Genomic DNA, 27,774 nt, shown 5'->3' on the forward strand with positions numbered 1-27,774 from the left:
TGAGCCACATTTTAAATACTTAATGTCCACAATGTGAATACTACATTGGACAGCACAGATAGAGACTGTTCCATCACTGGTGTTGGACAACACTGGTCTAGACAGAGCATGGTGATGGGGGTGCCCAGAGACCCTGCTTGGCCAGAGGGTCATGCCCACGGCAGGGTCCCTGGAGGATCCTTCCACACTGTCTCCAGTCAAGACCTTCCTCCCCTCTTTGGGATTCCATCCGATCTCCCTCCTGGGACAGCCAGCCCCTTCCTCACCCCTGCTTTCATGAGGCCACTCCTGGGGTCTCTGCTTGTCCCAGTGCCGGGCCTTTCAAAGCCGGGGGAGGGGCGTGAGGAGGGTTGGAAAGATCTCCAATGATTGGGGCCGTGCCAGGACAGCGGACCCTGGATAGAGGTGAGCTGATGCCCAGCACTGCCTCTGCATAAGGGTCAGCTCACCACCTCCCACGGAGACCCAGAAGGATCTCAAAGATCTCTCAGCTCAGCCCCGTGTTTCACAGCTGCGGACACTGGGTTTCAGAGAGGGCTGGGAAGAAAGGGCGGAAGGCAGAGGTTTGAACTTGTTCACCAATCCTCTTATTACACTCCAGCCCTTGATTTCCCAGACCTTGTGTTCACACAGGGCCGGGCAGGCCCCGGGAGCTGGGGCTGGCTCACAGGCAGAAAGCCCAGGATTCGGGTGAGGCTCCCACGCCGACCAGAGGTAGCTGAGTAAGGATTCATTACTAGAAGGGGCTGTCCTGGCCTGACACACTTGAGGAGAAGCACATCCCCACAGAGGCGGGGTGGCATGGACCATGAGTCTGCGCCTGGGGGTGTAGGTGTGTTCAGATGGTTGTGTTTGCAGGGCCCAAGCTGTTCAAACACACAGTGTGGATGGGGGGGGGGGCTGTGCGTGCGGGTGAGCGTGCATGCGGGTGAGTGTGCACGTGGGGGAGGAGTGCATGAGACACCGTGTGGCCTGTGAGCACACCACACACCTGCTCAAGGCCCGCACCTGCCAGGGGATGCCGGCCCCAGCTAAGTCTGATACCTGATCAGGAGCGGTTCTAAAACTTAGGTCCTGAAAATGACCTGAAGAGTTTGCTGTGCTTGCAGACCATGTGACCAGACGTGGAGTTTCTGGTCCCGGAGGTCTGGGGCGCGCCCAGCTGCTGGCACTGCTTTTCTTTTTTTTTTTTTTTTCCTTTGGCCTCGCAGCTTGTGGGATCCTAGTTCCCTGACCAGGGATCGAACCCAGGCCCCTTGGCAATGAAAGCGCAGAGTCCTAAACACTGGACTGCCAGGGAATCCCCCGGTGCCAGCACTGTTGATAAGCATCCCAGGGAAATCTGGGGTCAGTAAGAAACAGGGTTCAAGCAGAGCTGTCCAACAGAACTTTCTGCGATGCTGGAAACGTTCCATGTGGTTCAATAGGGCAACCACAGCCATATGTGTGTATTCAGCAGTTGTAATGTGGCTATTTGAGGAACTGAAGTTTTAATTTTATTCAATCTTAATTAATTTAAATAGTCACCGATGGCTAGTGGCTGCCATATGGGACAGCAGAGGTCTGGAGACATGAGGGAGTAGGATGGATGGACAAGGGCCCAGAGGGAGAGGCATAAAACCTGGGGCCAGGAGTGGCTGAGGCTGGTGTGAGGCTCCCTTGGGGGCTGCAGAGTTGGAGCCAGAGCCCAGAATTGTGCAGGTCTCTCCCAGAGTCCACCCTGAGTTTCCGGCAACCTGGTGTCTGCCTGGCCGAGAGGGTGGGAGCGCTCCTGGGGAGACCCCTCCACCCTGGCTGAGACCCCACCAGGCTCCCTGCCTGCTGTGTCCAGTAGGAGGGGGGGGACAGAGGTCAGGATGTCTTCACGTTGTCCTGCAGAACCAGGGTGGAGCTGGTGGCCGCAGGGTCGTGCGCCCCCTGTGTAAACATTGGGGGGATGAAAGTCATCCCGGGGGAAGCAGCTGGTTCCCCGGCACAGACACGCAGGCCTGGGGCCTCTGCAGGGCTGGCTCCGGGAGTTCTCTTACCGGCCCTGACCCCATGTCCTCCGCGTACTTGAACTTCTTCTGCTTGTAGTAGTGCCTCCTGGGCAGGATGTGGAGCAGCAGCAGATCGCAGAGAACCGTGGCCTGAGGGGCGGCACACGGGAACCTGGGGGTGGGGACAGGACCCTCCACTCCCCACCTCTGTCCTGCCCCAGCTCTGGGCCCCAGTTTCCTCAGACATACTGTGTGCGGGTCTAGGGAGGTGGGGTGGGCTCAGTAATAGGGAACAATTTCGGTCAGGTCTGGGATGGGAGACTTGTTGCTGAGGTGTGGAAGGGGAGGGCCTGACCCCGGCGCAGTGACCCCATGACCTCAGCACTTACCACCCCAAAGATGCCAATCCCAGAGCCAATGGTGGTCATGGTGGGGATGATGTCAAACTTGCCAGCCTGGTGGCAGGGCCCAGGGGAAAGAAGGTTAACAGTCAGAAGGGTCTGGTGGAAAAGGCCTTCCACAGGAGCGCTGAGACCGGGCTGGGAGCAAGGGGCCTTCCCCACCCTCCACTGGCAGCTGGTCCCACAGCCTGCTGCCCACGGCTCTGGCTCTGCATGGAGACCCAGCTGCTGCTTGGGAGCCCTGGGTTTTGACCTTGACTCTGCCCTCCCTGGACAAGGGGAGACAGTGAGGGAGGTGTGGTCACAGGCTGGAAAGCCCTGCCCTCAACAGCATCTGGGTCCCTCTGTTATCAGATGTAGAAGTGCTGAATGAGGCCCATCCAACTTCCTGTCGCCTCTAACCACAGACACCCAACAAGCACCGGCAGGAACCGAGAGTGTGTCTCTGGCTACCCCTCACACTGGACACTCACCTTGCCGTCCACGAGGATGTCAAAGCGAATCCCAAACACCTTGAACAGGTGCCGGTAGTTGGTCCCATTCTCCACGAAGTGCCTGGCAAACCTTGGGGAAGGGGAGAGGTTGCAGGAGAGGGTGGGTGATGGAGAACTGTCTTGGGTCCAGAGTTTCCACAGCATCAGGGATACAGGAGCCCTTAGAGGTCCATGAGGACAGCCCCGTGCCCCCCAACATTATATAGAGGGGGAATCGCAGGCCTCATTCCAGGAATGCTGTATTCAACCGCTGCCCTAACTCCTGATGTGGGCAATCTCCCCAGCCAGTCCTGGCCAGGTGGGCCTCAAGGGAACCGAGAGCCAGGGGCAGGGCTCAGGCCTCTGGGCTCGTGCTCCCTGCTTGGTCAATTCCGGGAGAATGGGAGTTTCCTAGGATCTGCTGCTCCCCTCCCGGGGACACTTGCTTGGCCTTAAGGGGTTCTGGGAGTAGAAAAGCCCGCAGGACGCCAAGGAAGGATGCACTGGTGGGGGCCCGGCAGGCACCTGAAGTTGAAGCCTTGAGACAGTTTTTTCTCTTCATACAGCCCGTGGAACTCATAGACGGGTTTGCAGTGTCGCACATGCCAGTCCAGGTCACAGTGCCAGTCGATGGTGATGCCTACCACCCCGCCCTACCAGGGACACAGGCCCTCAAGATCCGGTGTTTAGGATCAAGAACTCCTGCCTTACAGCTGGTGCAGCTGTTTTCTGTCTGTTTGAGAAGAGACACTGAGAAGCTGCTTCAGGGTTGAGGTCCCATCACCCTCTCTGGTCCTGCCTCCCACCCATCACATTCCAGCTTTCTGACAGTTTCTAGAATACACCAGGTTCTTCCTACCTCAGGGTCTTTGCACAAGCAGTCACTCCCCCCACCCCCGCCCACCACCATTCCCCACAAGGCTGGTTCTTTCTCATCCTTTGGTCACTTCTCCTGGGAAGCCTTCCCTGACCACCACCCCCAGTCTAAAATATGCCCTTGTGATTCCCTCTGTGTTCTCTTCTAGAACACGTGTCACTTTGTAACCACACATTTATTTTGTGTGATTATTAACGCATCTCTTCGAAGACTGTAAACTCCACAAGGGTGGAGCTGTCTGTCTCATTTGCACTGACTCCTGAGTCACAGCGCAGGAGGCAAGTAAATAGCTGTTGAATTAAAGAGGGAGTCTGTAAAGACGTGGGCTGGGAAGAGAAAACCTGAGAAAGTGAAGCCCCTCTGGGCGAGGCAAGGATCAGGGACAGGTGGGCTGAGCAAGAGGAGAGTTGCGTGTGGAGCTGGGCAGCTAGGCGGGAGGCTAGATGCGTACCGACAATGGTGATGGGTGAGAAGTTCCTACTGGGGGTGGCAGGGAGATTTTTAGGAACAGGGGAAACTAACATTCAGCTTTCTGGTCCTGTGTGTTGCTACTGTGTAAACCCCCTCCAGGGGTTGGCAAACTGAGGCCTCGGGGCCGAATCTGTTTACACATTGCCTGTGGCTGCCTTTGCCCTACAGCAGCTGACCTGGGTGGCTAGAACAGAGACCATGTGACCTGTGGCCCATACTTATTCTCTGGCCCCTTAAAGAAAAAGTTTGCTGACCCGTGTTCTCCATAAAGGCACTGTGGGTGAGTCGTTTTGGTGTGTGATGTCACAGAGAGGGGCTGATTTCCATCCCTGGATCCCACAGGAGCGGATGATAAGGCTCACAAGGGAGCATGTACCTAGGGTGCCTTGGGCCAGGCCACCCTGAAGTGCTGTCCCGTGCCCTCAAGGCAATCCCGAGAGACTCGCACTATTACTGCTCCCACTTTACAGGTGCAAAAGCGCAGACTCACTGAAGGTAAGAGACTTGTCTGAGCCAGGATCTGAACCCAGTCAGACAGGTCTGTGCTCCTTATAAGGTAACGTTTCTCTGGGAATCCCACGTGACTGTGTGCATCTCAGCCTCCAGAATTCCCAGGAAACCTGGGCAGGCACAGGATTTCCCAGGGCCATGGGCCATGGGATTTAAGCTGCTTGTATCTAATATTTAAAAAACACTGGGCCCTCGGAAGACAGCCAAGTGACATCTGCCTATGGCCATTCATTCTGGGCACCTCCTCTGTGCCAGGTCCATGCCAGGCCCTGCTGAGGACACAGGCCTGAACCACAGGGGCCCCCAGTATTAGGGGATAGATCTATATATATGCTCGGCCCACGCTAGGGACTGGGTGCGGTGCGGGGGTTAACTGGGCCTGAAAAGTCTTTTTGCGCCGATGATCTGGGGGCCCAGCCCTCCCCACTCGGCTGGCACCATACCTTCTCGGCCAAGGTGCTAAAATTCTGGCCTGACTCTTGTACCATATGGCCGAGCTTGAAAACTGGGCACAGTGGGTGCAAGGTCTTGTGATAGAGGCAGGTCTTCATGTAGGCGGCATCCACCTCCTCCACCAGGTTGCGCCTACAGGGGCAGACGGCATTGGTGGTGGCAGCATGCCAGCTGGGAGGGCACCCACCATGCCTGGGAGCTCTGGGGACCCCTCCCGGGCCCTAGAGACGCCCCTTCCCTAGCCCTTGGAGACTGAAGGCAGCCCACCCCAGGGGCCCAGCCCAAGCTTCTGCCTCCAGAAGGAACTCAGCATGAGTGCAGGGTGACAGAGGTGACAGGTTAAGACCGGCTGGAGCAACCTCCGAGAGCCGTCTGCATTTCTGCCCGCTTTTCCCACAAACCTGGTGACCTTGAAGCGTGGAAAGCTGATGCTGTTCTTGATGAAGAGAGTGAAGTTCTCGGCCTCTCGGAGAAGGGCAGGGCTGGAGGAGACGGCACTCACCCACTGCCCCCTCCCCAGGAGTCCTTCGTGTGCCTACCAGAGCTGGGCTTGGCGTGTGGGGCTGTGAGGGCCTATGGGATCTTCCTGAGTCATTGGAGGGGTGGGCATGCTGTAATGTGGACTCTCAGGCCCCTTGAGCAGAGGCTGGGGCATCTTTGGCCTGAGCTGCACAGATGGGGTGAGGGTGGGGTTGGAAGAAGGGGGGACGGAGCACAGATCCAGATGCTCCTCTAGTCTGGGCTGGGGACCCTGCTCCCAGCTCCCCGGAAGGACAGGGCATTACCATGGGATGTTGTCATCCACCTCCACGGGGCACCAGCCAAAGATCTCACACGTATGCACGATGTCGTTGAAGGCCACACACTTGCCTGTGCGGATGCCTGGAGCAAGGGTGGAACCCCTGGGTGCCCACCCCAAGCTGGGGGTGCAGAGGAGAACCCCCAGGCCCCACTCCTAGGAGCCCCCATTGATGGGGCGCCCAAGAGCAGAAGCCTGGCTGGTTCTGGGACAGGGGAGGCCAAGGTCAAGGTGGTGGGAGGAGAGAGAGCAGGAAGGACATCCTGGTGGAGGAAGCCTGGAGCTGACAGACTGTGGAGGGGGACAGGAGGAGGCCGACCTTACCTTGGGCCTTCCTTTCTGCCTTTCCCGGGGTGCAGCCACTATTATTCGTGCACGTGCCCCCTTCCGGGTTCTGGGGAAGGGGAGAGCTGCTGGCCCCAGGTCCCCTGGGTAGGGTCCTAAGAAGATCCCCCGCCCCCTGCATGGCCCTAGGGTGTGGGGCAGACCCCTTTGGAGTGACGCTTAATCACAGCCTCCTTCCCCCAGTCCCCTCCCAGGACCCTCTGGGCTCATGCCCAGCTGCCCTAGTGCTGATGTCACAGCAGGGGTAGGGGAGGTTGGGGCCTGGGGGTTGGGCAGGCACTGAGGCTCAGCATCCTGCGTGGCACACAGCTGGGAGGGAAGCCTCAGCAACCGCCAGTGGTGGGCCATTACTGGGTGTGAACCTATGCCTGAGATTCCACCACTGGTGCCGTAGGAAGCCTACCTGGCTTCCCCTCCAATGCCCAAGGGGGCCTCCTCTTCTATGTTATTTTCCCCTGTGGGTCCAAGAAGGGGGGATGGGCAACAGTCCTCACCTCTGCACAGTGGCCTTGGGCCTGCCGGGGGGTGGCGATAAAATTGGTCATGACCACAAAGGAGTTGTCCCCCTGGAAGTGAGAGGCAGGGGGAGGGGAGGGCAGGGCTCTGAGCTGGGAGAAGAGCCCCAAGAACCCAAGCACTGCCCTAGCAAGCCCCCAGAACCCACAGGACACCCAGCAGCCTCCATAACCCACGACATCAGACTGGGGTGATGTTATGAGGCTGCTTCCGCCCCTCACTCACAGGGAATCTGAGGCCCAGAGAGAGAGAGGAGCTAGGCTGGTCCCCCAGGGAGGTGGGTCGGAGCCTAACCCAGCTCTGAGCCAGCAAGCCCTGTGGGTGGAAGGTGCACCCCCGAGTCTGCTCACCTGGGCTGGGAAGACGTAGTCAGCCACATCCCAGACCTGGGGGCCCAGGCTTGGGAGCTTCGTCACAGCCAGACCCTTGAGTTTCACAGACACGCTGCTGATAAGGCCACTCGAGGTCTGGTAGCCCTTCTCATAGACAAACACCCACCTGCAGGGGGGCAGAGGGGCCAGAGTTGGCCGGAGCCATTCAAGGATGGCATGAGGCTGTGGGCCACCGCCCCTTCCGGCACCAGCTGGACGTGTCAAGTCCTTTCCCTTCTCCTCCCCAGACGCGTCTCTGAGCCACTCTCCGTTCCTAAAGCTACATCTGGGACTGGAGGCTGGAAATCCTCACCTGCTCCCCCTGCTGGCCTGTGCCTAGGGTTCTACCATTCTTTTCACTATGAAAATACTCTTACTGGTTGGCCAGGGAGCAGAGCCCCTGAAGGTCTCTTTCAGAGCCTTTTCCAAGAGTAGCATTTGTTGGAGGCCAAGCTGCTTGGACTCCAGTCTTCAGCCCTATCTCCTTCCTTCCTGAGCTCTTCCCGCTGAGAAACAGCAGAGTATGATGATGGCCGAGAGCCTGGCCTTTGGTGCCCGAGAGTCTGGGCTTGAATCTCACAGGCTGTATGAGGGTAAACTAGTCTCTGTTTAGGGCAAATCCCTCTCTGTTTCAGTTTCCTTGTAAAATGTAAACAATAATAGTACCAATACTACTTATGTTGTGAGTTAATGCCTGTGAAAGCACTTGGAATGGAAACGGGCATGGGCTAAGCACTGTATAGACATTAGCTACTATTATCTCAGCCATGCTGGGAGCTCTTGGGGAGGGGGACTGACTGGAAGGGAAACCGGAGGGGCAAGTGGCCCTTTGAAGGGCTCACAGCATCTGGCCCCAGATGAGGCCCTTGTGGGTGTGGGTCAGGCTGGAGGTCTCCCAGCTTTCTCGGGAGATTCTGGCCTTCCCCTCCCAGCATCAAGAACCCCTGCTCCTCTGGGTTCTCCATTTCCAATCTGGGAGGTTTAGTGGGGTCAACCTCCCTCCTAGCCCCACAGTGGGGGGCACACGACCAGGGTTTGCCAATCAATGTTCCATTGCCCTAGCAACAGCCATGGGTCTAAGGATGGGCACACAACCCTGAGGAGTTTCAGCAACGCAGCCCGAATTTTTCTGGGAATTACTGGGAAAGAAACGTCCTCTCTGTTGGGTGGCTAAGCAAGGTATGGTTAGTCATCTGTGTTACCTCACGGAGACAGCAAGCCTGAGAATGAAGCCAGCTTAGAGAAAAGCCGGGCCAGTAGATGGAGAGGGGCAGACTCCTGACAATGTTGCTTGAGCACCTGGATCCTGCCACACCTGAAGCATGTTGAAAAGTCACTTCTGGACTTTTCAGTTATACAATTATAAATTCTTTTCCTTTATTTGAGCCAATTTGAGTTTGGTTTCCGTAGCTTACAAGTGAGAGTTGTGGATAATACTTCTCTCCAGGGTGTGGTCCCCTTCCTTCAGGAAAGAATCTTGGCGATTCATTGTAACTCTGTGTGTGTGTGTGTGTGTGTCTGTGTGTGTCTGTGTGTGTGTGTGTCTGTGTGTGTATGTGTGTGTGTGTGTCCATGGTATCCATCAGAGTGTGTAGCTGTGTATCTCCAGGGCAAATCTGTGAGCACACTTGTGGCTGTGGCTGACTGTGGGGAGGTGTGTTTCTGCCCCTGTCACCCCTCACCCTACCTTTAGCCCACCCGTCCAAAGCAGAGCTCAGAGCCCTTCTTCTGTCCCCCAGAGCTCAGGACCCATGACAGAGTTCTCCAGGCCTCCTATTCCCAGTCACCACTAGCTCTCTGGGGGCTGTCTCCCTGCTCCAGGCTCCAGGAAGGCAGCCCACCAATGTCGTCCTCTCCCCTCCTATAGTCTACTCCTCTCCTTCTCCAAGCCCCCTCGACCCCCAAAGCCTGGTGCTGGAGCCCAGACAACCCCTCCCAAGCTTAAGCATGGTCACTGCTGCCCCCTGCAGGTCTCAGATGGCAACAGGTGAGGCATGACAAAGCCTGAGCCTGCCTGCTTGCCTCCAGCCCCGTCAGGGAGGGTGGGCCATCACCTATTCCCCCAGTCTCCTTAGGTTCCTTCCTCCAGGAAGGCCTCTGGCTCCAGGTCCAAGTGTGAAGTTGCTACTGAGGGGGATGACGGGGAGCTGCTCCGCACTCTGAACACGCTGCAGGAGAGAGAGGTCACCGGCCTGCCTCCTGGGCCCCCCATCCCTGACATCCTAGTAGCAGCATTTCTCTCTTTGCTCAGAACCAACTCCTCACCGTATAGATAGAAAAACTGAGGCCTGAGGGAGTGTCCCTCCCGAGTCAGAGGCAGACCCAGGCTCGAGGCTCCCCAGCCCAGGACCCTGGCCCCTCCACTGAGCAGTCTGGCATCAATGTGTCTGCCAGGAGCCACACAGAGGCTGTGCCCTGGGGCTGATGTAGCCATTCCAGGCTGTGTCCGTTCCCAGGGGCTGTCAGTCCTGTGGCCCAAATCTGACATCAATGACCTCGGTTCTGATAATACCGGAATGACCATGGCGCCAGGCCTGTCCCTCCAAAGCCATGCTCTCCTTCATCCGGTCTTGTGGTCAACACCCCAGGAAGGCCACCAAGGGGGTCTGATGCCAAAGACACTGGCATCTTCAGAAGCCCCTCCCCTTCCAGAAATTCTCTTTTCCATTCTCTCCTCCTCATCCTCAGTAGTCTCTCTTCTTCAACAGCCCCTTGTGGAAGAGGCCACATGGTGGAGTGGCTGAGAGTGTGGCCTCTGGAGTCACAGAGGCCGAGGTTCACACACCAGCACCGCCACTCACCAGCTGTGTGGCTTCAGGCTAAAGACTAAACCTCTCTGAGCACTAGATGTCTCAGTAAAAGGAGGTGAAGGCACCTACCTCAAAGATGCTGATCGTTCCACAGATATTTACAAGCAAGGTCCTACCCCTCACTGAGCCGTGGGCTGGGCTCCAGGAAGAAAAAGAGTCTAGGTGATGGTGTGGAGGACGTTCCCATGAGTTCTTTTTAAGGAAATTAACACAGTGCTTGGCATGCAGCAAGCACATGATAAAATAATCCTATTTATTTACGGTCTCTGGTTCTCCTTCACCAATTCCTCCTTAAATGTCGATCTGTCCCCATCCTCTGGCTTCCATTCTCAGCCCAGGCAGAACCTTGTGTGTGCTGTTGCGGGCACACTTTGTCCCCGATTTTTTATCTCCACTTCTGCACTCTCCTCCGAGATTCAGTTCCACACATTCAGTCATTCAACAGATATTTATTTATCGGACCCCTATTATGTGCCAAGGAAAAACAAACCAAAATTCTGCACTCAAAGGACTTATACAGGGGCTTCCCTAGTGGTCCAGTGGTTAAGACTCCGTGCTCCCAATGCAGGGGGCCCAGGTTCGATCCCTGGTCAGGGAACTAGATCCCACGTGCCAGCGAAGATCCTGCATGCCGCAACTGAGACGCGGTGCAGCCAAATAAATAAACATTTAAAAAAAAAGAACTTATGCAAATGTTCAGTCTCCAACTGTTTGGTGACACAGATTCCTCCCCCCTGCCCTGCCTACCCTCCCACCCCCCTCCCAGACATCTCATAGGTACCTCCAACTTAACCTGACCCTTTGGAAAACAGTCTGGAAGGTCCTCAGAAAGTTAAACATGGAATTACCATTTGACCCAGCAACTCCACTCCTAGAACCGAATACCCAAGACAACGGAAAACATGTCCACACAGAAACTTATATACAGATGTTCACAACATTATTCACAAGCAAAAAGTGGAAACAACCCAAATGCCCAGCTAAGTGTGGAATTTCCATACAGTGGAATATTATTCAGCCATTAAAAGGACTGAAAACTGAAACGTGTTACAACCAACGTGGACGAACCTTGCAAACATGGTGCTAAGTGACAGAAGCCAGACACAAAAAGGCCACATATTGTACGATTTGATCTTTATGAAACGTCCAAAATAGGCAGAGCAAGGGGTAGGGAGGCGCAACGGGGAGTGGCTGCTAAGGGGTGTGAGGCTCCTTTTGGAATAGTGCAAACGTTCTGGAATTACATAGTGGTGATGGTTGCACAACTTCGTGATTACACTAAAATCCACCAACTTGTGTACTTTAAAAGGGTGAACGTTATGACTTGTGAAATCTATCTCAAAACAAAAATTCAACCGGACCAAACTGAACGCCTCATCTTCCCACAGAACTTGCTTCTCTGGTGCCCTCATCCTGAAGGACGGGGCCGTACTTGCCCCAACCCCCAGGCTCACAGCCTGGACACGGCACCCTCCCTCTCATGCCCCCATTCTTTGCATCCCTCCATCCTTCCCATCTCCCCTTGGCTTTCAGCAAAGAACCCAGAGGGCTTCTTGTGGGGAGGCTGAGACACAAGAGGAGCTGGGGCAGATGCCGGGGCAGCTGGGGCGTGCAGCAGGGAGGACAGGGCGTGTGGCTGGTGATACAGGGTATAGCCTTGGGCCACGTGCTATTGGGCAGAGCGCCCTTGGAGAGAGGCAAGACCAGGCTCCGGGCCCAGGAGGGACTGAGTTCAGAGCTGGGGCCCACACCGGGGCTCAGAGGTTCATCAACATGCAGTCTGCAGACAAGTCAGGCTGATGATTTATGTCTGTAAGTGTTTTGACTGAATCACCAACCTCTAAAAACCAAGAGATGTTCCTTTCACCCATAATTTCCAATTTCCCACTGCTCTTGAGAAGTCAGGAACTCTGGCCATGCTGGGCACATGTCCTGATGCAGCAACGGTGGGCAGAAGCTGAGCTGTGGCCACCCCCAGTGCGGGGCCCACTGGGATGATGACCTGTCTTCCATGCTCGCTGCTTCTGCCTTGGCCTCACCCTCACCTCTTATCACTGCTGCCTCTTCACAGCTGTCCTGCCTCTGGCCTCCACCCCCTACCCCAGCACCTGCCTGCCCTGGGCCTTCCCCTGTTAGACACCCTTCCATGGCTCCCCACCACCTGCAGGAGAAAGCCCATATCCCTCAACTCAGCCTTGAGAGAGCTGAGCCAGTGGCCCTGCTCACTCCTCCACTTCCTCTCCCTGTCTCTATTCATGCTCCCTCAGCCTAGCCCTAGTGACTCTTTGGGTGTTCCTTCCCTGCCCCAGGACCTTTGATCACACTCTGCTTTCCAGCAGAAGTGCCTGGAGCGAGGTGGGTACCCAACCAGGCTCCACCAGTCAGGACATTCCCTTTCCTTGGCCACAACAACTGGTTCTGGGATGGGCACATGACCCAACCACAGCTGATAAGAGCTGGACCTGGGACTTTTGCTGGAACTCTGGAGGAGAAGACGCTTTTGTGCCCCAGGGCTGCTGGTGGCCATTTTCCCACTCTGAGGGCAGAGAGCCTGCCTGAGAATGAGGCCTCCACAGAGGAAAGCAGAGCTGAGAAGATCCTGGCTAGCTTCCTTGGAGAACCCAATGGGACCAACCTGAATTCCTCATCTTCCCATAGAACATGCTCCTGCACCCTCATCAGGGAGGATCCAGCCAGGCCTGAAGCCCACACTGATTTTTCAGTTACACAAACCAGTTAATACCCTCATCCTCCCTTGTTAATCCATTTTGATTGGGTTTCAGTCCCTAGGAACCAAGAAGTTCCAGCTAACTCATCCTCAGCTTCTCTCTCTCCCCCTGCCCACCCTGTACCGCACCTCTGTCCCAGGGAACCTGACACAGGCCTAGGCACAGAGAAGATGCTATGGAAGTGTCCCTGGATGTGTCTCTCCCAGCAATAATTGGTATCTCTCCTTATCTCTGATTGGTGCACTCCAAGATCAGAGGCATGTGATTTCATGAGCTCTGTGTAGGGGCACACAGGAGGCCTGAGGGAAAGCCAAGAGCAGGACTGCCTGGACTAGAGCCTCCAGGCCTTTGCTCAAGGCTGGTTCTACCACTGTGCCACCTCCTCCAGGAAGTCTTCCCAGGCTCCCCTCCCCAAGCAGCATTCATAAATCCCCTTGAGACCCTCCTGTGTGTGCAGCCAGAGCCCCCCAGACAGGGACATATCCCAACACACCTCTTGTATGGGCCTGCGAGGTCATGGATGACAGCCCACTGCCTGCACACCTCCAGTTACAGAGAGCTCATCACCTCCCAGGAGACAGCTTTAACGGCAAATTAAACCATCCCAATTTGAGATAAAAAGAGTGACATCTTAGCTCAGGCTGCCAGGGCCTCAGGTCCGCTCCCTCCACTTGCCCTTGACTTCCCGGAGGATTGTGACTGACAGAGAAAACAGCCTCAGTTTCCCTCCTCGGAGTCTGTTCGAGTTCTCAGCATCTCAGCCTCTCTGCCTCTGTCTCAATAATTCCCTCTCCATATCTGAGCCTCAGGGCCTCTCTCTTCATCTGAGTGTTGTGTTCCAATGTCTGTCCCTCTGTCCAGTTCTGTCTCTGTCTGCCCACCCCCCATCTGGACTATCTCTGTGTCTCTGGGGTTGGGGTGTCTGGCTCTTCTGTGCTCCCCTCTGTGCCCCTGCAATGCTCACAGGACCAGAGAGTCTGACAGACAGGGCCCTTGGGAAGGGGGGGCAATTAAAGAAAGGCCATCCCTCCTCAGAAAAGGGCAAATTATTGAGCCTGCAGACAATGTCTTTGGAGGGGGTCCCCTAACCCCTGCTCCGTGGAACAGCTGGGAAACTGAGGTCTGAAATTGTAAGACCAAGTGCAGGCTGGGTTTGGTCAGCAGTTGCGGGTGCCTAGCTGAGCGGTCAGTGCAGCAGTGGGCAGTGACCAGATGAGGGCACCAGAGACAGCAGGAGTGGCGGCACCAGAGACAGCAGGAGTGGCAGCCCCAGCTGGAGTCTGGGGGTTGGTGGGTGTTTCCAGGGACTCTGCCTGCCTCCCTCTGCTCTGTGACTAGGGCAGGTCAGTGCCCCTCTCTGAGCATGTTTCCTTTCCAGGATATCAAGTCCAACTTTGGAGTCACACAGCTGGATTCAAGTCCTGGTTCAGCCTTTTTCTAGCTGTGAGAACCAGGCTAAATCATTCAGTGTCTCTGAGTCTCACCGACACTGAGGAGGCCACATCCATTTGGAAACTGAGCGCACTGTCTTGGGAGAGAGGAAGGGAAGGAGGCAGGTAGTGAGGTCCCTGTCACTGGAGGCATGTGTTCAGGACTGGATGGTGGCTTGGGGCAACTGCTGCAGCTGGGGGTGGGGTGGGAGGACTGTGCCTTTCCCTCTGACAGTCTGTCACCAACACACAAAAGGAGGTCTGGCAGTGCTGACCCGAAAGCAGAGATGGGGAACCATGGGGGCCACGGTGAGGACAACGTTCTCCCAGCCTCTTGGTGGGAGCGATGCGCTGGGCCTGTGGGCAAGCTCTCTCCCCGATGGAGGGTCAGGAGTGTGGCTAATGGTGGAAACACATCGGGGCCCCATTAGAAGGGTTCTCAGAGCCCTTGTGAGGAGGGGAAGAGAAGGCAGAGTCAAGGCTGGGGATCAGGAGGCCCCAGTTCTAACTGGGCCTGGACGCTGACTTGCTGTGTGACCTGGAAACCCCACTGCTCCCCTCTGGGTCTCTTTCCCTCACAAGCTCAATGACACCGCACATATCAAACTGGTTTGTGAACAGTAAGGAGGCAGAGTCCGAAAGGTATCGGAGGGCTGGGTCGTGGCCCTGGCTCCACCCAACCAGCTCTGGGGCCTCGGGGTGGGGGATGGGGGGCAGAGGGAAGGCTGTTTTGGATGTCAGAGGCCCTGGGGGGACCAGGTGGTCACTGGCCTCCTGGTCAGCCCGCCCTAGTTTGGTCTCACAGCAAAAACGGGGACACGGAGACCAGAGGGGCAGGGCTTCTGGGTGCCCCAGACCCCCCAGCGGGGGCTGAACCCCCTTCAGTGGCCTTGAGGCCTCCAGGAGCCCTCTGTGGAGTCACTGTAAGTGGACATAGTGTCCCTGACACAGGGGCGCCCAGCCCCAGGGGCACCCCCAGCAACCACACCCGATAGGCTCGTGCCCAGACACACGAGGGCACGTGCACCCCACACAGAGCCCTGGGTACGATGCACACGCATCCACACACCACACACACGTGTGATCACATAAGCACCTGCCCGGACAGCCAGACCAATTTCAGGAAGATGGCCTTTGCATGGCTCCCAGAACAGCAGCCCACAGGGGAGTCCCACCTACTTCTGCCCCTGCACCCCTGGGGCGGTGGGACAGGCCCCACGATGCCCAGAAAGGAGCTGTCTTCGCCGGGACCAGAACGGACCTCCCACCTCTGCGTGACATGCCACCATTAAGGCACCAGGTGTCCTGAATTTGAAGGTTTCTCTGCTCAGGTTCTGGAACAGACCAGGATGCCTTTACTTTAGGCAGGGCAGGTGAGCGCAGGGCCCGTCCCACTCTGGCCTGTAAAGTGGGGTGCGGCCTCCATCTCTCAGGAGCTGCGTGGCTTGGCTGGGAGGTCAGAAGTGGAAGGGCTCTGGCTGGGGCTGGCTGGGGCCCTGGCCTCTGACGCCCCCCACCCCTTGAGGGAACCATTAGCAGTGGGTCAGTTCCTCAGAGCCCAGAGGCTTTGCCTCTTGTTCACCACATGACCGGAGGCAGGGCTGCCCCTCGTCCCAGTGTCCCCACCTAGGCAGCGGGTTAGCAGGCTTCCCTTCCTTCTGAATGGCACCTGAAAGGTTTGTCAGGAAGCATGACAGGCCGTGGAGAGAAAGAGGGGCTCTTTGGGGTCATGGGAAGCATCAGCCTGGAGGACAGGCCTGGGTTGGGGGCTGGTGCAGGAGGGCAGCAGGGGGGCGTCCAGACTCACCCAATGACGTAGACCAGAACCACGAGCTGGATCAGGCGGAAGATGACGCCCACCTTCTTGTTGCGCACAAGCACCATTCGGGGAGTGTCATACTCAAAGAAGAAGGCGGCCAGCTCGTCCTGGAGCCGCCGCGCCATGGTGGCCCAGCTGGGGGCTGAGAACCGAGCCCCCTGCACAGCCTTGGCTCCTGGGGTGAGCCAGGCGTCAACACCCAAGTCTACAGCGAAGTTTCTAGAGGTTTCCCAGCCCCTTAGGAAGAGCAGGGTGGGAAAGGTGAGGCCAGAGGTCAGGAGTCAGAGGTCAGTTGTCAGCACTTGAGTTGGGAGGGAGAGTCCTTGGGTGGTCAGAGCCGCTCTTGGCCCCTGGCAGGCAATGGACTGTGGACCAGCTGTGCCTGTGGACAAATAAATTCCCAAAGATAGGCGGGGGCGGGGCCCGGCCCCACTGCCCCTCCTGGCTCCGCCTGGGCCCTGCTGGGCCTCCGGAAACGGGAGCTGCTGGCAGGAAACCATGGGCCACCCGTCACAAGGCAAAGATAAAGCTGTCTGCCCCCCACGAGCTTGGTGGAACAGAGCTGGGGGCTCAGGCCAGGGCCTGGGTGGAGTGGCCTCAGGCTGGAGCCCTCCCCAAACCAGGGACCCATCTTGTATCCAAACATCCTCCCCACCCTACCTTGGTCCCAGGTGGAAAGCTCAGTCCCTGGGAGCCTACAGCCAGGAGGGCAGAGAGGAAGGAGGGCTGCTTCCAGCCCAGCTGCCTGACACTTCCGGAACCTGGGGCAGGACCCCCACCCCGCCCTTATAGACCACCCTCCACCCACCCATCCCTCTGGGTCTGAGCCTGGCCCGTGCCCAGTCAACCTCAGGGCCGGGCTGGCATCTCCATCCCCCACCTCTCTTGTCCTAGCCGCTCCTCCACCACCTGAAACCAGCACAGGGCGCAGGAACCCAGGCAAGGCGAAGGCCGCGTCTGTCACACATCACTGTGGGGCTCTCAGAGCCCAGCAGGGGAAGCCTGACATCAGACCGCCTCAGCGAACACCCCTGGCTGTGCTCCTTGCTGTGGGGGCCTGGGTACCTTGCCTCACCTCCCTGAGCCTGCTTCCTCATCCGTGAAATGGGGCAATAATGGGACTTTCCTCATAGGGAGAGGCCAGGGGATGGGTCCTGACAACACTGAGGACAGAGAAATTGAGGCCACTCCTGCAGCCCCTGCCCTCAACCCCAACCCAGGCCCTGAAAGCAGAGGCCCTGGGGGCTGGGCTGGGGCAGGTCCTGTGTTAACCCTCCGAGCATCAGAGCTGGAGGCTAACTCCCAACCTCCCTCTCATTTTGCAGGTGAGGAAACTAGAGCTCAGAGAGGAGAAATGAATTGCCCAAGCTCACCCTGCACGGTACAGGAAGCCCCCGCTTGAAGCAGGAAGGTCTCCCTGGCCCTCCCTCCACCCAGGCTGGGTGTCCTCGGGGCTCCCCCACACCCCGCCCGCCCCGTCCAGGCTGCCCCACCCTGAAGGCTGATGGGAGTCTTCTTCCTGGCAGGCCTTTAGCTGGGAAATCACTCTGGGCAAGGAGCCAGGCCCCGGGGCTGGGAATCCCAGCCTCCTGTCTGAGTAGAGCTGCCTTCTAGACAGCAAGGGGTCCCCACAGAGGGCCTCTCCAGCACCCTAGCTCAATCCCCCCATCAAACAGATCAGCCTCACCCAACACAGAGTTCCCGCTAATCTCAGGCTCAAGGGTCTGTCCGGGGATGCTGCCTTCAAGAGGGGCTGGTGAGTACCACGTCCTGGCTTTTCTAAGGAAAATCCAGAGATGCTGGGAGGCAGAGCGGAGGTAGCCACATCCCCTTGGCCTGGTCTTGACCTCAGACAAACGCGCCTGTCCTCTTCCCAGCTGACCTCATGCCCTTGGAACAGCAGGCGCTGGACATGAACTGTTTGCAGTGGGGGTGAGGTGGATGCTGACACCGTGTCTGGGCCATCTCTGTGTTCCCACTCCACCCACACTTCTCAGGACAGCACACCACACTTGGGAGGGCGGCAGGCACTAAATTGGGGTTTGGGGGAAGGGGAGGGGGAAAGGAAGGGAGGAGGAAGGGAGGGAGGAAGGAGGGAAGCCAGACAGTCCTCCAGTCTGTGTCTGTGCCCTTCACTCTGTCACCATGTTCTCCTCCTTCTCCCCTGCCTCCTCCTCCTCTTCCTCCTCCAAGGAGCTAGGCTTGCTGACAGACAGATGGACCAATGGACAGACAGACTTGCTTGGAACACACACATGTGCTGCTGTTACAGCCTCGGTTCTGACCCTGACACTCAGAAAACAGGATGCGCCGGACGACAGTCTTATTTGGGGATGTTATCATAACGAAAAATGTGCCCCAAACAAAAAGAAAGAAAAGCAATTACATTTCTTTCCCCAAATTCCTTTTCTCGTGAATCACTCTGCGAGAGTAAGACAGGCAGCTGAGAGGGTCGATGTCCCTTTCACTGGTTCTAAAGTGCGTCTTTCCACTGAGGCCTGTGCTTTCCCGCCCTTGGCCCCCACCTCAGCATCCCCAGGGGCAGATATCCGTGTTTGTTCCAGGCATTTTGGGAAGTGAAGGAAACCTAGAATTCTGCAGGCTCTTCTTTACAGCAGCCCCGTGATGGAGGCTCAAGAATTGTCACTTTGCAGATAAAGACACTGAGGCTCTGGAAGTTAAGGGCCTTGCCCAAGGTCACACGACGATTAGCTCCCGTATCTGCTGGTGGCCGGGAAGGAAGCTCCCCAAAGTCTGAGATCTTGGCCCAGAGCCCACCCTAGGACTCCAGCCCTTCAGAGCCGCCAGACCTGCCTTATAAGCCCAAAGGCCGGATGGCCTGAGCGGGTACTGGGCCGGGCCTTGTAGGGAGGCAAGGCAGTGCTGCCAAGCTTGGCCCCAGGATGACCTCCCCTGCCTGGCTAAACTTAGCCACTCTGTGAGGGTGGAGGGGGCCTGTGTGCCTATCCTGGAGGCCAGCCCGGGCCCTCAAGGAGGTTGGCACAGGCTCCAGTGGGTCTCCTTGGCCACTCAGGGTCCCAAGGTGCAGGGGCCACGCCTCTGCCCGGAGAGGAGCTCGGCCCAAGCTCCCACACCAGCTGGTCCAGCCTCAGTGTTCACACAGCCTCTCAGACGCTGTGGAACAGGGCCCTGGGCTGGCCTAACTGGACTGTCTAGGGGAGGGCAGGCATCCATGGGGAGGCCACTACAGGGGTCCCCAGGCTGGCTTCTCCTCACTGCTCAGATCTTGCATGGCTTCTCTGGCCTCTTCCGTCCCCTACTAAGGGCCTCCATCCAGCTGGAACCCCTCTGCCAGAGTGTCTGAGGCATCACGATCCCCTGGTTCTCCTCCATGCTTTGGGGCCATCTCCCCTTGGTTCTCAGCCTCTTCCTTCCCCTGGAATGTGGGGACTCTTTGGGGCTGGCCTGGGCCACTGCCCCACAAACACTGCGCACACACCTGGAGGCCCGCCCCCTGCCGACGCTGAAGCCACTACACCTACAGCAGCCGCGTGCCCGCCACCTCCTCTGGCTCCCACCTCTTTTCTCTTTCTTCTAAATCCAACTGCACTAAGGTAATTTACATGCAATAAAATGTACCCATTTTAGGCACACAGTTTGATGAGTCTTGACAAATGCATGGAACTCCCCTCCCCTCCCCAATCCCTCACCCTTGAACGTTCCCTCCTGCCCCTTTGCTGTCTGTCTTCCCCAACCCCCAGCCCCCGGCAATCACGGATCCGCTCTGTTGCTACAGCTGTTTTGCCTTTTCTAGAACTTCATGGAGGTGGAATCGCTCAGTACGGGCTCTTTTTGGTTCTGGCTTCTTTTCCTCACACCAGGGTTTTAAGCATCACGCATTCTGTCGCATACATGGGTCCGTTGTTTTCTATTGCTGAGCAGTATTCTGCTGTATGGACATGCCAGTTTGTTCATCCTTCCCCTGCTGATGGCCATTTGGGCTGTTTTCAGTTTGGGGCTACGATGAATAAAGCTGCTGTGGACACTTAGGTTCAGGTCTTTGCGTGGACACATCTTCATTTCCTGTTTTTGCCCTTCCACTTCTCCCAGTGCAGCCCCAATGGGCATCCATCCCTCCTGGGAAGGGTGCAGGGTGGGGGTCCGTAGGAGCACAAAATCCTGGCCTCTGGAGGGGACGGGGGAGGCCATGGGCATTTTGGTCACTGCCATCCCCGAGCCAGTGCGAAGTGTGCCGGGGCTTTCCCCGGAATTCCCTCCTGGGTCAGTGGCCGTGAGGTAGGAAACCTCTGTTTACCTTGGCCCATCGGGCTCCATGTCCTGTGGGCTGGACAAGGCCGGACTTGGGCAGGGCTGGGTGGGGATGGAGGCAAAGCAGGCCTGGCCACGTGCCCCAGAGGCTGCCAGGAGCTGGAGCCCGCCTGCCTCCTATGTAAGCACCCCAGGCCCATCTTAGCGCCGCTTGCTGCCTGTCCGTCAGGGTGAGGGCCAGCTTAATGGTCAGACTTTCAGAGGGCCTCAGGCTCTTTATCTGTAAGACGGAGCCCTACGCCCTGCCGGGCCCATCTCGTGGAGCTGGTTGAGGACCCGGAGACAAGGTACATGAAAATGCTCTGTGATCTGAGATGGATTTTGTTCAAGAGGGAATCCTTCTGCCTGCCCATCCCCGGCTTCTGCTGTGTGCTGTGTGTCAAATCCTGTCTCCTAAATAAAGCCTGGGAGCTCCGAAGGGTGGGTCCTGCCTGTCTCCTCTGGTCACGGCCTGCTTCCTGGACGTGCCATCCTTGCATTACACAGGGCCCTGTGCTCAGAAGGGACCCGCACTTGGTGTATTGCTCTGCTGCCACTGCTAAGAAATTCTTAAGTTTTGAACAAGAGGCTCCCCATTTTCATTTTGCACTGAGCTCCACAAATTATACAGTTGTTCCTGCCTCTGGCCCTGTGGGCAGGGCCTGAGTCCCCTTCCGAGGGCAGTGAGTCCTCCTTTCAGAGGAGGAAATGAGGGAGGCAGGGGAACACGGCTCTTCCCTTCCCAGAGCTCCCACTTTTGGAGGGCAGGGTCACCTGGGCGAGTCAGGAGTTAATGTCAAGCAGCCTCACGAGGCCCCGGGACAGTGTGAGCCTCAGGAAGCCTCGGGGAGGTGCATTTGAGCTGGGCTGGGAAGGACAAGAGACGGATGGTACCTCAGGGAGACGCAGGACCCCTGGAACAGCCAGGGCCGGGGGCCCCTCTGTGGGGAGCAAGTGACCCTGGATATTCAGGCTTCAGACCCAGCCCTGCCCCGGGGAGTCACGGGCCCCTCCCAGCCTCATCTCCCTGTGAATGGTGTGTAAAGGGCTTTGATCACATGCACAAACTTTCAAGTGCTGTACACGTGAGGAGAAGGCAGTCAGGCCTCTGCTACGGGGGCGTGGCTCCCCGCCCCCTGTCTGAGGATGAGATCTCCCTCCGGCTGGCATCGGAGCCCCAGACCTTCACTCACTGCTCCTGGCGGAGGGGGCACAGGTGGTGGGAGCCCCCAGGGAGACACCGAGGGGGCAGAGGGGGGACCGCTCTCCAGGAAACACGCTGATGGCCCTTGTTGCCCCAGACACTCAACCTTTATTTCTCTACCAGACTGCACGTCAGCAGGTGGGTACAGGGCCCTGCCCCCTTCCGAGACCTCCGTTCCCCCAGCAGGAAAGATGCGGAGAATCTCTGGGGGCTCCAGGAAAGTCCCACCCAACTCTGATTCTCTCACTTTCGAGAGAGGGGAGGGCGGAAGTGTGGGCGGAGGGGCTACTGAACGTGGAGCCCATCTGTCTGCAAGGCGGGCCCAGGGGGCCTTTTGATGCTGGGGACCAGGACAGGGATGCGGGTCTTGATTTACACATAAAATAATCGCTTTGTACACTCTCTAGGAGGGGCGAGGACGCACGGCCATTTACTCACTGCTTCTTCTGCTCTTAGCTAATTTTCGCTGGAGGGGCAAAAGCCGAGTGAAGAGAACACGTGTGTCCCGCAAACGCTCTTTTCCCATCATCGGAAGGGAGGGAGCGGACGTGCCCTTGGGTAGCTAACCATTCTTCAGGACGTCCTTTCGGCCCATGGGTGTGGGGACTCAGGATCACGCAGCCGTGCAGAGCTTGACGCGGCCAGGAGCTGGGTCAGGGTGTCAAGGCGCAGTGGTCAGGGACCCGAGGACGGCTCGGGTCTCGGGCGCCAGGGACGCAGAAGGCAAATCGTCCTCCGCTTGGCAGAGCAGGCAGCACCAAGACGGCACGTGCTCTGTCGGCTTGGAACAGAGAAACCTGAGCCTGGGGGTGCGCCGAGCTGCAGCAGGCAGGCTGGCCATCTCCCAGGAAAGGAGGTCCTTGCTCTGCCCCCCTCCCCCGCTCCCGTGTCCCTCTCTCTGAGCCTTCCACCCCCTGCACACATAAACACAAAGAGGCGCAAGCCCTCGGGAGCTGACTCCGTGGAAGCAGAGTGGAGGGGGCTGTCTGCCCTCGCTGTGCACAGCTGGGCCTGGCTGTCCCCGCTTCACCCCGGGCCAACCAGGCCCCAGCCCAGGCACTGAGGGAGAGGCCAGAGTGGCTCCCAGGAGAGCTCTGTCTATGCAGAGACGCAGGTCACCTGCGTCCGAGGAAGGGGAAGCAGACTCCTGAGCGCCCTTGTGGATCTGGGGAGGAGGGCTCTGCTGTGGGCTTCTGGGCAGGCCCCGCCCGGGCTGTAGCTCCTGGACCACAGCTTCAGGGATGAACTGCCCAGGAGGGCCCTAGAGACCTGAATTACAGAGCCCCCAGGGAGATGGGAGGGGGACAGAGACCCCGGGATGGGCCTGGAGGTGGCCGCCCCGACCTCAGCAGGGCCCAGTGAGCAAGCAGGTGAGCGTGCAGGCAGGGGGGGTTCGGGGGGCGAAGGCTTGGGCACCATCACTCTGAGGTACACACTGGAAACTCCACTCTGCTCCCGGCACTCTCTTCTGGAAGAAAACCCGAGAGCGTGGTAAGATGTACGTATGAAAGCACACATCCACACTGGTTCCTTCTGTCCTCCTCTTTCCCTGGGACAGCCCCACTCTCCCATGGCATCTCTCGGTCGGCCCCCAGCCCCGCTACACGCCCTGGATGTCCCTGGAGCTTCCTTCACCCCACATGTTCCATCAACTCCCTCAGAGCATCTGATGAACATTATCCTCTTGGTTTCCAGTTTGGGAACCACTACCTACCATCATGAGGTCCAGAAACCCTGGCCATCCTTTACTGCTTGCCCATCCCACATACCAGGCCTGCTATTTCACCATCTTCATCTCTCTTCCTCCACTGCCCCCACCAGGACTCAAGGCCTCTCACCAACAACCTCCTGTCCCTGGCATCACACTACAGACCTAGCCCATCACTCCCTTCAATGGCTCCCCAACTGCCATCAGGATAAACTCCAAACCTGCCCCACATCCTGAACCCTCCCAGATCGGTCCCCACTCAGTCTCTCCAGGCCTCCCCTCCCTTCAGCCTGGCCCACAGGCCTCCGCCTGACAGCTGAGGTGGGGTAAGAGGCCCCTGCCCCTGCCCCTCCGGGACTGACCCAGCATCCACAGTTCTTCCCAGGACACATCTCTCGTAAATCATGGGGAAGCCACGAGCATCAGGCCTCAGCAAAACTTCCCTAAAAGGCCACCAGGCTGGCTTGGGAACGTAACAGAGTCCCCTGTCTCACCCCTGCCCTGTCTGCCTTTAGGAGGCCCGAGGGACTGCGGCTGCACAGGGCATAGCTGCCTGGGCTGCCAGCGGGCACACTCCACCCCACCTCTCAGATGTGGCCACAGATACCCAGCCTGTGTCTGTCCTGCGGGTCCCATGGCCACTCCTGAGAGCAGAGCACCACCCTCACAAGCCGAGCTTCACCAGGACCACAGTCAACATCTCAGGTTAATGGCGGAGGTGGAGGCATCTTCCGGGACCAGCTTACCCTGGGCTGGGCCTCAGTGTCTCCCTCCCAAACCAGCTTAACAAGGCCCACCAGCCTCCCTGCCCTTAGTCTCGCTCCCATCTACCCTCCATGGTCACCCCAGTCCCTCCCATGCTTCCACCCTTCTGTGGCTCCCTCTGACCTGAGGATAACGTCCAGGGTCCTTACCTTGGTATCCGAGGCCCCTGCCACACTCTGGCCTCAGCCCTCTACCCTGCACTCCAAGCCCCAGCTCCACTGAAGAGGCCAAGCCTTTCGAGCCCAGCCTCTTCTCCACCAAGTTCAATCCTCCCCTTTCAAACCTCTGCCCAAACCCCACCTCTTCTAGAAACCACCCCCAACCCTGGCCCAGGAGGGGCTGCTCCCTCCCCAGTCCTTCCAACCTACCCGGTCCTGCTAGGGGCCCGCTCCCCTCCCCCACCCAAGCCAAATCCTCCATCATCCAGTAGCCAGCACTGGAACAGTGCCCAAGACATAGGCTTCTCCCATTGGCTGAGAAACGTTCTCACTTTTCAGCTTTCTGGAGAAGACGCGGAACCTCTTGGCTAGGGAAAGCTCTTAAAGACGAAGGTGCCCACGTCCCCCGGAGGATGTGGGGGACTTTGCAGGTGAGTTAGTGTGGTCAAGGTTGGCCGGCAGCCTTCCTGGTGGCCCAGCCCTGTGCTCCAGCCAGAGCTGGGGCTGCTGCAGACGGAGTTTCAGGTGACAGAGCCATTTCCCTGTCTTCACCTCCCCAGAAGCGCCCTGAGGGTGGGCCCGAGAGAACCATGCCGGGGCAGAATGCCTTGTCTGGCTTGGCTCCCCCTTCCCCACCCCCCGACCTGTGGGCTCCAACAGACCTTGCTTTGACCAAGGCCACCTCTACCCTCAGCTGAGCACCCTTCCCCCTGCCACGTGTGTGGTCACCCTCTGGACAGACCTGCGGTGGGCCAGCTTCTCCAGAGAGAGGAGGCCAATTTGTTTTAGCCTTTTTAATAACATAAAATATTTGCAGTGCCTGGGAGGGCTGGCCAGCATGGGAGATGGGGGCTGATCGGCTGCCCTGGCCCCTGCGGAATGACAGGCACGTGATCTGTTTATGCCCCCCCCCCCGCCCCGCCCCGGCACCCTCCCCTGGGCCCGGGATACATTCCTGCCAGAGGTGGCCCTCAAGGACCCAGCTGCTCCAGAGCAGGCCTCAGCCATCTCTGGGCCTAACCCGGGGCCCTCAACAGCAGCCTGGCCACAGACCTACAGCCTTGGCTCAAACTCCCAGGAACAGGGACTTTCTCACCCCTGCCTCCTCCCTCTCTGGGCAGCTCGGGCAGGGTCAGAATCACCCACGCTCTGAGCCCCTGGCAGAGGCAGGCAGGTGGACACCGTGCCCCAGCCTGCTCCTCCACTCACCGCCCCCCACGCCAACCCTGCCATTCTTTCCTCCATTCCCGGATTCAGGCAGACCCAGAGCTGTGAACTCAGAAACAGAGAACCGCCTGGGAGACTGTGCTGAGAATGCCTGCATAAAATCAGGCCCGGTTCAGGGAAGTCAGAGGCCAAGCAAGGCCCAGAGGAGGGCACAGCAGGCCTGGCTGTGCAGGGCTGGTGGCAAGTGAAGACAGCGAAGCCGCGTGGCTCTGAGCAGTGCTCCCACTGGCGGCCCAGTGAGCCCAGGGCCCCAACCCCTGCAGCGCAAGACCCTGCGGACACTCACTGCAGCCTGGAAGCAGGGGTGGGCAGGGAGGCGGGCTGGAGGCGAGCAGGGTGGGGAGGGTCTGGGGCCTCTCACTCACCATCCACGTGCTTCCGGGACAGGTACTTGAAGGCCTCATCGAGCAGGATGACAGGCAGAGATATCTGGAGCACCACCACCCACTGGTGCCCACTCAGTGGGGTCACCTGGAAGATGAGCTGCAGCGGGGTAGTTCTGGTTAAAGGAAGGAGTGCCCAGAGCCCCCCAGATCCACTGCTTCACACACCCGGACTACAGTGGACTCTTCACGAGCACGTCTGAGATGCCTCTCAAGGTCCCACCTCCAGATGTGTCCCCCGTTTCCTCTGCCTGAGGTGCTCTCCCCTGCCCTCACCCAGACGACCAAATCCTTCTGTTCTGTAGGGAAGTGGGAGGGTTTCTGCACTGGGAAAGGGCATCAGATTTCCTCCTGCCCCAGCCTGGGAAGGTTCCCCACCTCTTCTGTTCCCCAAGTCTGGGGGGAGGGTCCCAAAGTGGGGGACACATCTGGAGGACAGTGGCTGGCCAGGGTCCCAACACAGGCTGCAGTCACAGAGCACCATCAGACCCCCCCATCACACCCCCCAGGCAGCTTCCATCACGAACAGGCCCAGGAAGGCCTAGCATCAGAGGAGAATTAGGACCCTGTGACCCCAGGAGCCCGAGAAGGTGAGCAGGGCTGGATGGAGACTCACAGGCAGGGGCGGCACAAGCAGGATGAGGAAGTGAAGGGCCATGGACATGGCCACAGCCACCAGCAGCCAGGGGTTCAGCCAGGGCGGCATCCGCAACAGTGACTGGTTCTCCGAGACGCTGCCAAGGGCACAGGGCGCTCACCTCAGGCCAGGATGCGGGCAGGCCCCGCCGTGGTCACCCACCCGCCCCCCCCATGTGAGATGCAGCAGGTGGTCTGGGCCTCGGCACTGCCCTTTAAGGACGGGAGAGCTTCTGGGAGGCCAGTGCCGCCGGAAGGTGGATGTCACTGCTGCCCTCTCAGCCCCCAGGGGCCTATGCTGGGGCTTGGACGCCCTTTCTCTGCCCCTCAGACCCAATCCTGGCCCCCCTGTTTCCTCAGACCTCCATCAGCAGGTCCACCAATTTGGGCCCCCATGGGTCCTCAGAACCCTCTTCTGGACCCTCTGACCCCCCGACCCAAATTCTGGACCCCCGAAACCTCAGACCGCACTCCTGGACACCTCTGACCCCAATTCTGGGCCCCACTGACCCTCAGCCCCCATCCCTCAACACCCTCTCCAGGTCCCTCTGCCCAGCCCACCTGTTAAGGGCGTTGCACATCTCAATGGTCACCAGCACAGACAAGGCCATGGTCGTGGGGAAGCGTGACTCAAAGACCTCGCATTCAGTGCCGGCAAAGAGCGGGTTGTCCTCTGAGCACTTCAGGAAGTTCCTCTGAGGGCCCCCAGGTGGGGTGGGGTGGGGTGGTGGCAGGGAGAACAGCGGTCAGGGGCGGGGCCAGGGCATGGGAAGAGGGAAGCCTCACTCCGCCCTCACCCTCAGCTCACATCTGAGGACTCAATACAGCCAGCACTGCCGCGGGGAGGGTCCAGGGAGGGTGCTCGCTCTCCCAGGATGGGGACAGAGGGGCTGCACTGTGCCAGGGAGAAGGGCAGACCGTTCTGGGGCAGGGGGGTGGTGGGACGGAGGGGGAGCAGCTGGCATTAGGCTGGGGATGGACGGCAGGGGGCCCTGGAATCAGGGGGTGGGGGCCTGAGTATCCGAGGTACAGGAGTGCGGACGGTGATTAACTGAGGCCACAGAGTAACATGAGTAAACGCATATGAAAACTGATCAGTAAAATTATACTTGAACAGAATTCACCCTTGGTGGGTAGAAGAGGAAGGTTACTGGGGCCCTAGTCATGATTATTAAATAAGATTCCATTCACACCTCCCTCCACTTCTGCTGCTGAAATCGAGCTCTACCAGACCTGCCCTTTGCTTATGACGTGGCCTAACTCATGGCCAGGTGCAGGCTTGCTGCACGGCTTCTTCATAATTAACAGGGAGCTCTCGGGGCTCAATAAGGGAAGTGGCCCTTGCCCCTGCAGCCCCAGGGGAGTTTTCTTCCTGCCCATAAACCTGGCTCACAGAATCTGCTGTAATAACATGCTGAACTGAGGACACTCGTGAGAACTT

The 27,774-nt window shown here is 58.3% G+C and overlaps 2 protein-coding genes across 8 annotated transcripts in view; both read right to left on the reverse strand.

Annotated features, from left to right (window-relative positions):
- Positions 1-1,473: 1,473 nt before the first annotated feature.
- Positions 1,474-16,512, reverse strand: P2RX1 (purinergic receptor P2X 1). Of its 4 annotated transcripts, none has more exons than XM_027130707.1 (12): positions 15,972-16,374; positions 7,175-7,322; positions 6,803-6,823; positions 6,288-6,357; positions 5,950-6,046; positions 5,566-5,646; positions 5,155-5,296; positions 3,379-3,506; positions 2,854-2,944; positions 2,369-2,434; positions 2,028-2,151; positions 1,474-1,917 (listed from the first exon to the last, which is right to left on the reverse strand). In XM_027130707.1, exons 1-12 carry the CDS (start codon positions 16,106-16,108, stop codon positions 1,511-1,513), a joined length of 1,512 nt encoding a protein of 503 aa, XP_026986508.1. In that variant the 5' UTR covers positions 16,109-16,374; the 3' UTR covers positions 1,474-1,510. The 4 variants fall into 4 exon arrangements, with proteins under 4 accessions (XP_026986508.1, XP_026986507.1, XP_026986509.1 ...); XM_027130706.1 differs by having other exon boundaries at positions 6,803-6,874; positions 15,972-16,371; XM_027130709.1 differs by having other exon boundaries at positions 1,482-1,917; positions 2,028-2,129; positions 6,803-6,874; positions 15,972-16,512.
- A 5,032-nt stretch (positions 16,513-21,544) lies between these two features.
- ATP2A3 (ATPase sarcoplasmic/endoplasmic reticulum Ca2+ transporting 3) overlaps positions 21,545-27,774 on the reverse strand; it is a 33,085-nt gene continuing 26,855 nt past the window's right edge. For 2 of the 4 annotated variants that reach the window (XM_027130720.1, XM_027130719.1), the window contains exons 18-21: positions 26,895-27,028; positions 26,314-26,431; positions 25,680-25,797; positions 23,253-24,959 (exon numbers count right to left, since the gene is read on the reverse strand). In XM_027130720.1, the coding sequence (XP_026986521.1) occupies positions 24,778-24,959; positions 25,680-25,797; positions 26,314-26,431; positions 26,895-27,028 (552 nt within the window). In that variant the 3' untranslated portion in view covers positions 23,253-24,777. Of the gene's footprint in view, positions 22,925-23,252; positions 24,960-25,679; positions 25,798-26,313; positions 26,432-26,894; positions 27,029-27,774 lie in introns of those variants that run through there. The other 2 variants (XM_027130723.1, XM_027130722.1) reach the window with 2 other exon arrangements.

Source organism: Aethalodelphis obliquidens, unplaced genomic scaffold, assembly GCF_003676395.1.
Source record: "Aethalodelphis obliquidens isolate GAN/ISIS:26980383/991018 unplaced genomic scaffold, ASM367639v1 scaffold38, whole genome shotgun sequence".
Lineage (NCBI taxonomy): Eukaryota > Metazoa > Chordata > Mammalia > Artiodactyla > Delphinidae > Aethalodelphis > Aethalodelphis obliquidens.

Bases quoted from the DNA above. Each gene is read 5' to 3' on its own strand.
- P2RX1 (XM_027130706.1), bottom strand. From the start codon at position 16,108: ATGGCGCGGCGGCTCCAGGACGAGCTGGCCGCCTTCTTCTTTGAGTAT. The intron at 3,507-5,154 runs GTATGGTGCCAG...TGTCCCTGGTAG, and splicing joins TTAGCACCTTGGCCGAGAAG to GGCGGGGTGGTAGGCATCAC. The intron at 2,435-2,853 runs GTGAGTGTCCAG...CCCTGCCACCAG, and splicing joins ACATCCTCGTGGACGGCAAG to GCTGGCAAGTTTGACATCAT.